The sequence below is a fragment of the Macadamia integrifolia genome, chromosome 6 (assembly GCF_013358625.1).
Source record: "Macadamia integrifolia cultivar HAES 741 chromosome 6, SCU_Mint_v3, whole genome shotgun sequence".
Lineage (NCBI taxonomy): Eukaryota > Viridiplantae > Streptophyta > Magnoliopsida > Proteales > Proteaceae > Macadamia > Macadamia integrifolia.
The window spans coordinates 7,202,310-7,217,507 of record NC_056562.1 but is presented as its reverse complement, the minus strand read 5'-3'; the positions used below and the strand labels follow the sequence as shown (position 1 = coordinate 7,217,507).

Genomic DNA, 15,198 nt, shown 5'->3' with positions numbered 1-15,198 from the left:
AAACACTAAAGACACTCCAGCAATTGTAACACTCCTGTTGTAAATGAATAATATATTCCGCCATGAGAAAAAATCATGTAGACCAACTTAGCAACATGACAGTAGTCCAAACCTGCAGAGAACCTCAGACTGATGATAGGAAAGGTAGCTATTATCACCCATTGATCAAAATGCAAGTACAGCTGATTCTTCACCACTTAAAACTTTAAAGATGCTCTAGCCATAGCCAAAGCCCCTTCATAAGTCAGATTTCCGCCAATAAAACCACTCATGTGGACAAAAACACAACCAGGGATTCCTGCTTGCTTGGAGAGTTCTTCATCAGACAAACCCCTCCAGGGAGAAGGGAGAGGCTTCCTGCTCTCAAATCTATCAGGAGATATTGCTACTGCCTGCACTAGCCAACGTTTGCTCCGGTCATCCTAGAGATGAACATTCAGACGATCTTAAAGAGAAAAAAACTCAGATGTTAAAGATAGAAAGGGAAAGTAGGTACTACACACACACTCACTTTTGAATTTGGAGTCACAGATAAATTTTGCCATGTTTAACGATTTATATTTCGCAAAAGATAGATTCAATCATGCAAAAAGGACATTTCATACAATTTTGGAAATTATGTTCAGATGCAAGATGATTAACTACCTGATAAATCACATATTTAATAGGAGGATCAATCCTCATCTCCTCCTCCAGCTCAAATAAGTGAAGCTTCCACTGTAAAGCAAATTGAATACAATTAGAACCTGCTGAATTTTAGATGATATCACACATGGCTAAGGTAAATTCACATAAATTCTCCAAGTTAATGGCTATTTGAAGTAGCACATTTAACCTTTACAACAAGAGACTGAAATCAGTCAAGAAAGCCTTACTCCAAATACTTGAGGTTAGCTTAGATATGAAACGAGCCTAACACAAAATTCTACAGATGGTTCCAAGTGGAGAAAATTTCAGTGCAAACCAGCAAAAAGAAACAATAAAATAACTGTGCATGCTCATACCCTATTCAAATTGCACAAATTGAGATGCACGTACAGTTGTTTTATTGCTAAAAACCCAAACCCCACAAAGCCTCATCGCAAGCTAATGATGTTGATCTATGGGGATCCTACTTTACCATTCCACTCTATTCAACCAAAGGAGAAAAAAAAAATGATAAGCATGGGGTTCCAGTATAAAATGAATACTCCCTTCATCTTCACACTTTTCAACAAGAAACAACCTTTTAAGAAAATAACAAGCAACAAGTAAGACCAGGTGCAAGCCACAACTTGCCTTTGGTTTTTTCATATTTTTTGGGTGAGGGGTGTGTTGTGGACTTGTGGGTCGGGTGGGATGATGGGGTTTCAGACTGAAAACATATACAATAAATTAATGAACTCCCATCCTCTACAGATAGAGGAGGGCACATGGTTCTTCAGGCCCTATATACCCAGTAGAATGGGTTCTGGACTCTTGAGTACCATTAGTTTGCAATCTATCAAATTTTCAGTGGATCTGAATAGAATTGGTACCACCTCCAAGATTGCCTGCTGATCAATATGAAATGAGCAGAATGCCCAAGTATTTCTTCTCAAAGATTTCCCATTTTTATATTCTATTCATCCAATATATATAGTAGACACACAGTAACAACCACATGATCAAGCTTATTTTTGGCCCAGAAATCTTTATAGAGGTAGTAACCATCTCATTTTCACATGAGCTATGGGCAAGAAAAATGGGTTTGTCCGGATCCACGAGTTGCGACACAGGGATTTCCCTTTCACACTAGGTTTCTCTACATTACCCAATATAAATCAAGGTAATTTCTGGATTTGGGACTATTGCAATCAAACCAGCTGAATTGAAGATAGGCAAGACAAAAAGGGACAGATGAAGTAAAATTAATTTAAAAATAAAAAGGAAAAGGAAAAGAACTGAAACATGGGGTTCGGGGACAAAATCCTTTTAAGGATAAATGCCAATTAAATAATTTTTCAAAGCAGCTTGTCTGACTGCAAAGAAATTTTAAGCCAAAACATTTTTAGTTTTAATAATTATGTACATGTTTCAATAGGAAAATGAAAATAATTTTATTAATGTAAAAGTAAAATGTATGAGATGTACAGTACAAACATGCTATACAAATCGCTTTACAAGATTGTAAATGACACAACTTGTCTCTATGTGCAGATTACTCTTGTATGAGTTGACCCCACTGTGAACCTTTGGGGAGGCCTCCAACATCATTAAATGCTTTTATGCATTTAACAATCCTTAACTCCCCTCTTCAAAATTCTGTGATCAGGAGCTAAAATATCCAAAACAGTTTTAAGTGAGTTATAATAATCCCTCCAACATCATTAAATTTTCATCTGTTCTTCTAATTTTTTATTTTGTTTTCATTGTTTAAACTGATGGGACTATATAAACGAAATTTTAATTTTTGTGTGTTTTAGACAGTTCTGTGACCAGATTAGGGATCAGAAATATAGAACCTCCAAAATCAAGTAATCATAGTATGAATAAGATTCCTCCATTTAGTCAACAGGATCAGAAATTAGAAAGGAGAAAAAAAAAGGTATTAACAGTCGATAGTATGGAGAAGATGAATATGAAATCAGAACTTCAATCGGACCAGAGATTCACCTTCAATTCAGCAATCCTTGTAGTGATAGGATTGACAAATTACAGGCAGCAACAATGGCAGAATAGCAGAAAACAATGTAACAAAGCAGTACCTTAAGAAAAGAGAATAGCAAGTAGGCACCAGGGCCTCTCACTACAAGGTGTTTGGTTGGAATCTTTCCAATCTTAGAGCTTCTCACTCCTCATTGAGTCTCACAGCAGTAAAAGGCAACAGCCAAATTCTCATTAATAAAATTCATGCACAAGATTGTAGCTCCTTACAAACTTATATAGAAAACTCAAGCACTAAAAGGGAAAGGCCGAATCCAATCCTTAACCAATAAGAAAACATAAACTGACTAAGAAACTAAATAATGAAAGAAAGTGACTAAAAAAGGACTCTAACCACTAATGAAGTAAATCCCGTTTTCTAAACTAAATAATGAAAGAAAGTGACCCAAAAAAAAAGGACTCTAACTATTAATGAAGTAAATCCCGTTTTCTTACTTTCTACCCATATTCTAGACCCATTAAAATTGATCATTACTAAGAAAACCCATTGGATCAAAGGCCCCAACACCTATATAACCCAACACAAGGCTTATTTCCAATAAAATAAACCCTTTAGGTGACTTATTTGCATCAGAGAGAGAGAGAGAGAGAGAAAGAGAGAGGTTTTTGGTTCTCCCATTTAGTGCTTATTTCTAAATGATAACAACACAACCACCAATCCTTCTTCATATAGCTCCACTTGAAAATTTTCAAAACATTTTTTGCTCTCATAATGAAAAAAAAAAAAAAAAATCTGCATAAAAGCAAAATTCCCTCTTCCTTTTCCTCCAAGTCAGGAGAGGAACTAATAGTTGTTCAAAGAAAAATGCATTATTCTTTAAATGGAACGTCACTGTTTTGTAGGTGCTTATGACCCTCCTCCGCTCCTTGGAACAACCTCACAGCTCATTCATGTGGTTCCTTTTATATTCACGGTGAAAATGTTTGTCAATTTTATATTAATGTCCTTCATATGAAGTACTACTGAAAGTGAATAGAAAGACCATGACTTCAGCTGGAATAGAGAGAAGATATTAGAAGGAAGTGACAAAGTCAAAGGAAAAACCAAGTTTTTATCCTGATATGGTTAGTACTGGATAGACAGATCAGGTTCATCATTGTATTCAGGGAATCAAAAGATGCTATTACAAAATTTTCATAATACAATAACAACAACTCAGCCTTATCCCAGCTAAATGGGTCTGCCTAACAAATTTTTTATAATACATGTGCAAAATTTACTACCTCCAGAAATATTTTGTAAACAGCTAAAAATACACGATGTATGTTAGGGTGCCCTTCATCAAGTTGAAGTTCCTTTGCAATTATCTCCTTCCCATAATGCTAGAGTTAGAAATAAACAAATAAATATAAATATAGAAGAGGCGGTAATAAATCCTAAAAGAAGACCAGAAATTCAATTATTAATAACTAATTTCTCAAAATTCAACCAAGAAAACCAATGTTAGAAAGTCAGTAGCACTTTTAAGAGGTCACAAAGTCCAACATCATTGGATTTAAAGAGGGCTAATACAACTTAAGTGGGATTACAATTTAAGTCTGATAGTATCAGATCATTTCCCTTCCATTATACCATTACTGTCCATGTAATGTTAAGCAACCCATTTTCTATACAAATATCAACAGGATTTATCTAGTGACTGCCTTGACTTGGCCCTGAGCCTGACAATACAGTTATCTGTTGGCATCTCAAGCCAATAGATAAATGGGTCAGGTTTGGGAAGAGTACTTAGCTCTTTGCTAAGCGCTCAAGCCTCCCCAGACTAGTATTTTTCTGAACAATCACCAACTGCACTGACACTTTTGTCCTGAACTAGGTTTATTTTTTCTAACCCCATTGATTAATGAGTCAAGTTTATGTGGTCATTATTGTGCTTAGTTGTTACCCTCTATAGTCCACCTAACCCAGTCCACTCCCACCCCATGAGCCAACAACTAGATCTCAAGCCTCTTGAGTGCAACAAAGCTTTTTCCAGCACTTCTACTAGATAAAAAACAAAAATGTTGTTCCTAACAAACACAAAGGGCATCACTATGATCTTGTTTTCGCTAGTGCTTGTTCCATACTGGTCTACTTCATCCAATCCTAATGAATTGGTTGCGTTTCAACAAAAAGAAGAAGGCAGAAACAATCTCTTTAGACAGGGTCTCCTTACATTTGGAATGAATCTTCTATACCCACCCCCAATACGGGACAAACAAGGATTTTGATGTCATTCTATCCGATAAACCTGCTCCATGATTAAGAATATAGTTGCATTGTCACATTTACAAACAAATGGAGGGCACCTAACTAGATCAAAATTTCTTCCTCCATTTCAAACATTAGCAAAGAGAGACTGTGGTACCGTGAGATCATCTACCTTCAGTATCCCAATAGGATTAGTACTATAGATTAAAAAGGTCAACCAATAAAATGAATGACTACCTTATAGACAAGTCCAGCACTGCTGAGCTTGGCAGTGAAGCCATGGCCTAGAACTTCACCAAAGCCTCTCTGGTGATGATCATACCGATCTCTGCCTGAATCATAGACACCCCCAACGTCAAGCACAACATCAAGTGTGTCCAACACCTACAGCACCAGCTCAACTCAGAAAATAATTGAACAAAACAGAGGAAATTCAAAATTTACAAAAGATGAAACAAATGACGTCTCAGAAACAACACCTCAGGGTCTCTAGTTCGCACAATTTCAGCACCGGCGAACTTATCAGAAAGGCGAATTAAAAAGCATCCAAGAGCTTCATCGCAGTGGAAGGTACCATTGTGGGTTCCAACTCTCTTCGTAGTAGTGATGGAGGGTCCGGTGGAGAAAGCAAAAACCCTCGAGTTATTCAGAGTTGCCATGAGAGGAGGAAGGATTGAGCATTTTTTGAAGAAGAAGAACCCCTCGCTCAACCCTCTTAGCGAAGACATGTGTTGAGCACTTGAGCTTGAGGCCTTAAAAGTTTGAACAACAAAAGGAAAGGTGAAGGGGAAGTTATAGGCGCTAAAGACACAACTCATCTTTCTCTTCCTTGTACTGAAAATGTTGAAATCTGGTTTCTATAGCCAACTACTTGCTACTGGTGTTAATGGGCCGAGTTGGACAGGGTTTTCTAGAATCGCAACCTAACTCTAAGGTCTCTTCACTCAACCCAAGCCCAGGTTATCTCAGCCTAGGCTCAACCCAGCTCAACAAGATCCTAATTGGGCTAGGTTTAGCGCAACCCACCCCAACCCAACCCAGTACTATCGGTTATTTGCATGTCTCTATGCTTAAACATAGGCGGATGTAAGAAAATTGTACTTATCCTGCCACTAAACGTTGAAGATGTCTTCACACGGCGATCTCCTATTGGTCTGTGCACTATGGCAGTGGTGGCACAAGAAGGTAGCATTTTCTTATCTATAAAAATTACATGTAAAATGTATCATTACTAAATATGATAAGAAATTTAAGTAGTTTATACAATCACATGTGGTAATGGTTCAAAAAAGAATTTCTTTTCTAAGTTTGAAAATTTCACTTCCCCTTCCCTCTTTCCTTGCAACCAGATATGATCTCATTTTATCCACACCACAAATATTATTATATGGTTGCTCTCAACTCAAACTTTTGAGAACAAACTTTCCCAAAACTTGGTTAACTAATGCCACATTAAATATTTTGTCCTATCAACAAGCAACTTTTGTCGTGAAAAAGATGTAAAAAAAGCTGAGATTTTTTGAATAACAAGGACTATTGAAAAATCAAAGAGAATAGCTACATATTAAAAATTGAGATAAACTACTAAATTTTTATTTGTAACCTATGAAAGGAATTTACTATCTATATATCCAATGGTCAAAATGTCAAATCATCACATTTTCTCACTTTACCTTTTCTTTGATTTATGGGAAAGCTTTTTCAGACTTCCTTCAGGTGGCCTACAACAGGTTTGGCTCTCCTGATGAGTTAGTTGGACTTCTTACCCTGATGGAAAATCGACTTGGAAGAAGTTGAGTGAGTCACTGTTCAGGATTCTAGTTGTGAATATTCTCTGTTTCAAATTTCAATCTATACTTTTATCTCTAATTGATTATCTAACGACTTTGGGGAATGAATTATACTAGATGTGGATTTGTATTGCTTTTATTTGTAAATTCAAGAATTTTTATAGTAATTGTTAAGCTCTAATGGGGAAGCTTTAGTTTCTGATTGGGTTGTGTGTGATGAGACTGCATAGTAGATGTTTGAATTTTGGTCTGAGATAGTAGCAAGGCTGTCTTGAGTCTTTGACATTCAACGAATTGAGAATAGAAGTGTTATCAATCAGGCCCTTAGCTACTGTTGCAAAACCTAAAGCTACAAAAGGCCTCAATCCAATCAGACATGAATGTTGACAGAAAGAAGATAGCTACTGGTTGAAGTTGAAGTTTAGGCCTAAGCCCAATCTTGTAAAACTGCTAGACATTTTGAGTTTTGGATCAGGCGTGGATTTAAAAAGCCTGAGGTGGGATTGAGTTGGATTAGGGGTTGGGTTTAGGTCATTGGGTGATTACATACCACGCCTGAAACACATGGGCAAAGACATGAGTCCTAATGGTATCATTGTAGTACTAGTATGGGAGTCTAAATGATACCTCTATAGGTGTATTTAGAACTTGTCACATCATTTTAATTGTCCCATGTCTTAAGGAGATTGCAGGCAGCACTCTCTTGCCCTTATTTTTCATATATTCAGTTTCTTCTGCTTGGAATGACGTTCAAAAACCAGCTCCTGAATCTATTTGGGGTTCCACAAGTTAGGCTACTTTTTTACAGCCATGTCAATCTCTCTTTGGATGAAGGCTGATGAATTTTAAGGTTCGAATGAAAGTACTAGTAGCTTGCAAAGGTATTCCCTTGGTCTCGAGGTGTAACTTATGCCTTAATGAGATGGAAAACATTACTCATTTATTTCTGGAATGCTCTTTCTCTAAAATGCTTTGGGAGAATTTCTCTGACATTTTTAACCAAAATTGGAAAGCTTGTAGTATTATTCAAGATCATTTTATATGGTGGAAAAATAAGGCTGGAATAGTCCCTTTAAAATAAGTCTAGCTATCCGGTTTTGTCATTATCTCTTTGCATATCCGGCCTTCAAAACCAACTAGAATTTAGAAGTATATTGGTTGAAGCCAAAGGAGGACACACTAAAGTTCAATATTGATGGATGCTTCTCATTGATCAATCCAGGCGTTGCAAGTGCAACGGATCATCAGAAATTTCAAAATTCCTTGGAATTAAGACAAACTACTTTGCGGAGTTCTCATCTTTCTATATATTGGGTTAAATTATGCCAAGGAAAAAGATTTAAAAAAAACTATGGATGGAGAGTGATTCAAGTGCAGCTGTTACCTCTATTTTGAAGGGACTATTCCATGAAAATTTTAGCAATAATGGGTGTACTTCCAGATTTGCCTTGATTCTATTTCTAGGCTTATTCTCGGCTTATTCTCAATTGTTACGTGGGAAAAAAATGTGATTGTCAGACTACATTGCAATAAAAATATGTTCTTACTCAAAGCTCTTGCTATTTGTCTTCCTACCCGAGCTTTGTTTATCAGGATATAAATTGGAGACTCTGGACAGACCATGTTATCGTTTTGTTTAGTGGTCTTTGGGAGTTCTATTGAATACACTTTCTTTATTTCATTTATCAAAAGGGTTATGCTAATGGCAATGCTGAATGGGTTGTTATTAATGTAACAAAGGTAGGTTGTGTTTGGAAAAATAACACAATGGTGAAAAGACAAATGCAGAGCAAATAATGGGACATTATTGTACTATTGGAGGATCAATTAAGTAGGGTAATTTAGACATTTCATTTTAAGTTGTCTTACAGGTTCCGGCAGCAGGGATCGAGCGCTCCTTCAACTGGCTCTCTGCTTTTACGACAAGCCTAAGATAATCATCGGAACGACGATGATAAGTGTCCGGCGTAGGTTCATCGCCTCCGTTGGCGGTTTGGCTGGGATATTTTAAGTTGGTGAGACTTTCAGAGAGGTGGAGAAGGACAAGAGAGAGAAAGAGAGAGAAATGGCAGCTGGTGTGTTTGACTGATCTACAATTCCAAATCAATGTTTCAGTGGGGACTTTAAGCTCAGAAGGCCATCTCTCCCTCCTAGTTCAGTCACCTCAACAAGGTAATCATCTTCATTATTTCCAGATCTTCTATTTTCTGGGATTTTGGTTTTGTGGGTCTCAACTCTCAAGTGTTTGATTGAATATTTGATAGAAGCACTGGACACCCCATCTTCTTTGTTGTTTGTTTAGCCCAACGAAGGAATTTTTGTGTGCCCCTTAATCTTTGACTTGTTCGAATTAGAGCATTGCAATAATTTTTTGAGGAAAGACAATAAATTTTATTCGATCCCACATACTTTTACGGGTATACAAGAGATTAGAAGCTATGGATGTCTCTAGCATTGATTTTTGTACTTAAAAGTAAGAAGTAATTAGTTAATTTACGCAAACAATGGTTTCAAGTGGGATCTGGATTTGCAAAGGAGGACTTGTATGCTATATGGTTTTGTGTTCTCTAATTTGTTTCACTTGTTCATCAGTTCATGTCATCCCAGTTCATATCTATATTAGATAAGAGTTTTTTCTAATGTGAAAGACAAACTTTTTCTCAGATGACTGTGGAGCCTGAGCAAAGGGTACCAAATTTTATTGAGGCTGGGACAGACATTGCCAGTGTTCACTGTGAGCAATCTGCCACTATACATTTGCATTGTACACTTTATCAAGTAAGATCGCTCTGGATTTCAAGATTATCCCTGTTTCAGGATTTTTCTTTCTTATATGCTATGCCCATGCACCCATTTGATGAGAGGACCCCACTTGGTTGGATTTTAGTCATGATGACTGATGCCCTGCTGTTGTTAATGTGTCCCTTTGGATATAATTATGGTGATATAACTCATTTGGGATGGGTGATGATCAAGATAGCCTGAATGTATTAGTCATACTGTAGTATGCCTACATCCACATTCTTTTAAAATGTCTTGAAGATGCTTGAAAAATCTGTACGCAATCTATGTGAGTATTCATTAGTAGTGATTAGGCAAGATCCTTATGACATTCACTTGACCCATTTTGGTGTCACACTGATTCTTTTGTAGTGAAATCAAGTATTCAAAGGTTCACACAAGTTTGATCCTATGAACTGTCACTAAAAAACATAGTTCCTAAGCAGCTGAAACAAGGAGGCATCTGTAACAGGGTGGGGGAGGGAATGAGGTGAAGAACAGAGAAATCTTAGTCACTCCAATAGAGCAAGGAGCGAGAAGAGGAGTTGACTAAGGCCGAGAGTCATGCTCAAGACCAAGCTTGCTAAAGGCTTAAGGATCAGCAAGCAGTATGAATCCAAGCAGCAGCAAGGACCGACCAAGCTGTCTTAGTGAGGGGCTGTCTTATTCGAAAAGCAAAGGAGCATGCATGAGCTCTACGTTCAAATCAGTCTAGGGTGCTCCCAGTGATCGATCGGTTACGAAAAGCCAGCGCCAAAAAGTGCCTCAGGAATCCACCCGTCGGTCAGAGGCCGGTCCCTTCATTCTCATAAAGCCTGGTGAGGAGCTCTTTCTCGCTATGTGTATCAGTAGTAGAAAGGCTTTCTTATTTTCTTTGATCGTCTTGAAGTGGCTCTCCTTTGGATTTTGATCAGCATCCTAACTCAACCTTTTTCCCTCCTATTTGGAAGAAGTCATTCATTTAAAACCAACAGATGGTCATACTCTTCTTATCACCAATGGTAGTTTCATGGAATAAAGAAAAGAGGCTGGCTGGGCATCTATCTTCATATGTTAGAATGATGAAAATATTATCTCATTTTACTAGACTCAAAGATGAGGCTGGAAAAGGCATTAAGTGCTTAGAGATATGAATGGATTCTGTTCAATTGGAACAATGGTTAGAGCAATATAACTTCCAAGGAATGGCCATGGAATTTGTTTTATTTCCTTATAGATATTCACTCTTTTTTTCATCTCTTTCAGTCTCTAATAATTATAAAAAGGGTAAATTATTTTTCCCATTTGGTGATTGAGCCACACATTCTCCAACATCCTAGTTGGTAGTACCATTAATTTTATTATGTACTCTGACTTGGTCTTCATGTACTAGTATAAAGAGTATCTGTGCTATTCTACAATTCTCTCCAATAGACTTCCTCTCCCCTCCCCTTGGCCTCCAAGCTGTTCATATGCAGCTGATGCAAAATCTCAATGTTCTGAAGTGAGAGGATCAGGCAGCTTTGATGGTTATAATTCAGTTTAGAATGTCAAATTAAAGAGGTCTTTCTGAGGCAAACAGTCTAATTGAAGCCTATCATGAGATGCATCCACCATTATCATCAGATTTATTGTTGGGAAGGAACATCACAATACCTGCTATGACTATGAGCAGTTGCTATTAATGAAATTATTCCTCCTGGTGTTAATAAATATAACAGAATACCAGATGTACAGAGGGGCACTTTTGTAATCTTTAATCTTTCCTTTGAATTTTAGTATGCACTCTGAACATATCGAGGGTGAATAGGGTGTTTAGGGTAAAGCTGAATAGGGTGCATCAAACAAAACAGGGCACCAACATATCGCCATTCTAAGATCATTCCAAACTCTTGGACATCAAATTCCTAATTGTGAGGCTTGAAAGTAGTTGCCACTTGTGAGAATAGTTTGTTCATTGTTTGTCGCCTACCACTTGGTTGATGCAATACCACTTAAGAGGTATTCACTTTTAAGTAGAGAAGAAGCACTTTCCCCCTAAATGTGCCTTTCCTTGGTCTTTATGCATCAATAACTCAACATGGTAGCCCTAAATGTGCCTTTCACTCTATATGATAGCCTTAAGGTGATGCAGATGTCCTAAGGCCTAAACTAGTAGCATCTCCAGAATATGGTAGCTCTAGATGACATGAAAACCATGGTCCCAACTAGTAGAATCTGAAAGACAGCTGAAGTTGCTATACTAACTTTTGAGGTACCTCCTCTAATTTTCCTCTTTTTTGTAATAAAGGTCGAAGGTAAGTAGTTTAGCAGAGATGAAGCATAGCATCTCAACCACACCCACCCACCCACCCCCACCCCCCCAAAAAAAAAAAAAAAAAGAAAAGAAAAGAGAGAAAGAAACTCATGAACCATGTTTAATTCATTGTATGCTATTCAAGAGCTTGGCAGTATGACACTTTTAAGCTTTACTTGAAGAAACAGTTAAAACATCTTTTTCAAGAAAACACCATGTCTTATTATCGATGGAAAGATTCATTTCTCGTTTGGGCTTAGAGTATCACCCTAATGGGAATTTGATACTTCTTTCTATTTTTAATTTTCTTTTGCTGATAACTTATAAGATATACTCTTTTGATTGACTTTATAGTATTTGATATCTAAAGTACTTGATTTGTTTTCATGGCAAGCTTGAAAATTTTTAATGAGCTTTTATGTTCAGGGTTGTTTAATATGAAAATGATGTTTATTGTAGGGATTTTATGCACTCTTCATATTGAATTTTAATGATCTATGTTAGTTTTGATGTTTGTTCTTATTTAATCAAAATTGCTTACAATTATTTTTTTATATGTGAGTCTTTAGCTCAAAGCGGTAGAGCACCTAGGGATTCCCTAAGAGATGTTGGTTCAAATCCATCAAGATTCATTGAATTTTATATGTCAAGTTTTGTTTTTTGTTTTTTTTTTTTTTTTTTTCAACTGTGTAAACCTAAGTGACAATTGTTATGTATATACCACTGTAAAAACTGAAGTGATATACGAAAGTGTTGAAAATACTTCCCTTCCTCTCCTTTTGGAAAAACAGATGGATAAAAGCGCCTTGTTCCCTCTTAATCGGTTTAATACGTACGAGAAAAGCGAATATTGGTTAACGATGACATTTTCTTCAAAATCTTTATTATTTGAGTTAATTTTCATAAGTTAATTTGACCAAGACGCCCCCAACTTTACCTAAACTTTTTTTTTGAAACCAGCATATCACAATGTTGATCAATCAAAGTGGACAATATTAAGACCTGATCCATCAAAATATACAATATTGAGAGAGAAATTTTACAATTTATTGTTCAGTATTGATCGTAGAGCATTAGAGCTTGTCATAAGGGCATATCAAACAAACATTATTCAAAGTCGGGAGATGGATTTTGCTTCTTTCAGAAAACCTTGAAGAGAGATGTTCTGGATACATTTAAGGGACGTTCTTGATATATTTACAGGATATATTTTCACCATTTGTCCTAAATGATCAGTTGCATACTGCAATTTGAAAAGACAAATAAGGTGTAGCTTACCCATTGATTTTTTTTTTTCTTTTTATCTTTTTATTTTTTTTATTTTTTTAATTTTTTTATTTTTTTTTTCGCAATGGATCATAGGTCACTATGTGAGATTGTGATTGCCTATGTTTTAACATATCTAATGGAACTTTCCCTTTCCCTCTTCCCACCCCCCCCCCCCACCACCAACCTCTCTTCTTGAAAAAATGGAACTTGTTAAACTATTTTAACTTGTAGTTAGAAAATTAAGTTTTGACTCAGACAAGTTACTTGAGTCAAGTCAGAAAGAAAAAAATAAAATTTGGTCTATGACTCCTCTAGGTTTGAGAAATGATCAAACTAGGTCCAAGTCAAACTTTTCATTGATTTTGTATATTTTCCTAAAACGAGTTTATTTTTTCATTGGGCTATACACTATTCATAGAATATAGATTTGATTTAAGAATAAACAAAATCCTAGAATTTTTTTTCATTGTCTTGAATATTAGCACATTTTTTTTTCTTCTCACTAATAAAGCAATCATAGTCTCAGTCTCTTCTTACCATGAAAAAAAGGAAAAGAAATAAGTTATTAATAAATTCAGAAAAAAAACTTGGCTTGACCAGATTTGAGTAGCTAGTCACTAGATTTTGAAAAAAAAATGAGTCATAGTAAAAGAACTTGTTTTCCCAACCACGCTTAAATACAAAAAAAACCTCACAACTGAATCAATAGTTAGAACTGAGGAGCAAATTCTTCTTTCATTTTTTTTTTTTTTTTCAGTCACATTATTGTTGGCCAAAGTGGTTTTTTGAGTTCAGTTCTTCTATATCACTCAAACCCTATATGCTACCTTGATTCAGGCTTCAATTTGATTATACATAGATGAAGAAAAAAAAAAAAAAAAAAATTTGAGTATACATAGGTTTTGAACCAAAAAAAAAAAAGACAAAATTTTGGAAGCATTAGCATTAAGAGAAAATCCCACCCTATCCGACTATCAAATATGTCTACATGGGATGGTGATCTGGTCCAAAAGTTGGATCAGACCTGTGGGAAGTGCAGATGCTAGCGACTCCGCAATGCCCAGGTATCCTTGGCAACGGTGATCTGCTCACCTGGGAACTCAAGGTAATCCAAACCATGGGCAACAAGGATCTCCGTGAAGGAACTGTTGGTGAAGAGATGCAGTGAGAGAGAGGGGGGTGGGGGAGGGAGGAGCTTTCCAAGGAGCAACGGGGGAGCGATCGGTCTCCATGTGCTGCAGATTCACCTGAATCGAATCAGATTGGCAAGAGAGACGCTCCTCAAAGTTCACAGCAAGGCGTGTGGCGGTGGGTCGTGAAGGTTCAAGGACAGATGAGCGGCGGTGAATCGTAAGTGATGCAATGGAGATGGATCGAACATCTAAGATGCTTTCCACCCCATCTGGTGGTTAATAACGTGCAAACGAAAGAAGAACAAAGCCTGCAAAGTACAAAAATTCAGAAATTTGGCGAGGGAGAGAGGAGAGGTTACTTTGGGGAGCTCCTAGGAACGAGAGAAATGTTTGAGGAGATGATTTTGGGAAAGATTGATTGTGGTCAATGACGATTTAACCCTTTAATGCAAAATATTATATGAGTTTTTATTTTCTTTGATTTTTTTATTAAATTTTGAAATGGAATGTGATTTTACTTAATTAATCCTCAAAATTTATTTCCAATTACTCATTTACTATGGTTTTAAGAGGGTACTTGATGTCTTGTTGTGTTTGGATAAATTACAGACCCTTGTTCTGTTAATAATTTTCAAAAATAAAATAAAAAAGGAATAAAACCACAATGCGAAACAATGGCCTAACTGATTTTGGTAAATGTACATAATCTTGTTCAAACCCAAGAACTGATAATAGTAGATAATTTGTCACTTAATTTGTTGGCATATTAATTATTCTTTTGCAATAAACACATGGTGCCAACCACTTGTGACCATTATGTAGGATTTTATTTTTTCGCTAACAGATCATTTGATTTAAGTGAGAGAAAAAAAATCAAAAGAAACTTCACAAAGCTCTGGAAAAACACCAGAGATGCAAAAACAAATCCACCTCTGACCATAGTTAGCAAATTCGGATTCGGGAATTATTTGGGCGGAGAATTATTTGGAATAATTCGATTGACTAATTTAAGGATTCGGTCAAAAAAGCTTATTGGTTTTTTTTTAAATACTGTTTAAGTGGACAAGAGAACAT

The 15,198-nt window shown here is 36.4% G+C and overlaps 1 protein-coding gene and 1 long non-coding RNA gene across 2 annotated transcripts; one reads left to right on the top strand and one right to left on the bottom strand.

Moving 5' to 3' along the window:
* Positions 1 to 197: 197 nt before the first annotated feature.
* On the bottom strand, positions 198 to 5,604 carry LOC122082033 (MYG1 protein C694.04c-like). The gene is made up of 5 exons (XM_042649537.1): positions 5,356 to 5,604; positions 5,114 to 5,260; positions 3,892 to 4,008; positions 646 to 717; positions 198 to 422 (listed from the first exon to the last, which is right to left on the bottom strand). Exons 1-5 carry the CDS (start codon positions 5,602 to 5,604, stop codon positions 198 to 200), a joined length of 810 nt encoding a protein of 269 aa, XP_042505471.1.
* A 2,940-nt stretch (positions 5,605 to 8,544) lies between these two features.
* Positions 8,545 to 10,682, top strand: LOC122082819. Its single transcript, XR_006141410.1, has 2 exons — positions 8,545 to 8,838; positions 9,331 to 10,682. It is a non-coding gene; the product is annotated as an uncharacterized LOC122082819 (long non-coding RNA).
* The last annotated feature ends 4,516 nt before the right edge of the window (positions 10,683 to 15,198 follow it).

Coding starts and splice junctions, on each gene's coding strand:
- LOC122082033 (XM_042649537.1), bottom strand. CDS start 5,604: ATGTCTTCGCTAAGAGGGTTGAGCGAGGGGTTCTTCTTCTTCAAAAAA. Junction 5,261..5,355: donor TGCGAACTAGAGACCCTGAG/GTGTTGTTTCTG, acceptor CTGGTGCTGTAG/GTGTTGGACACACTTGATGT. Junction 718..3,891: donor AGGTAGTAAATTTTGCACAT/GTATTATAAAAA, acceptor TTTGCTTTACAG/TGGAAGCTTCACTTATTTGA.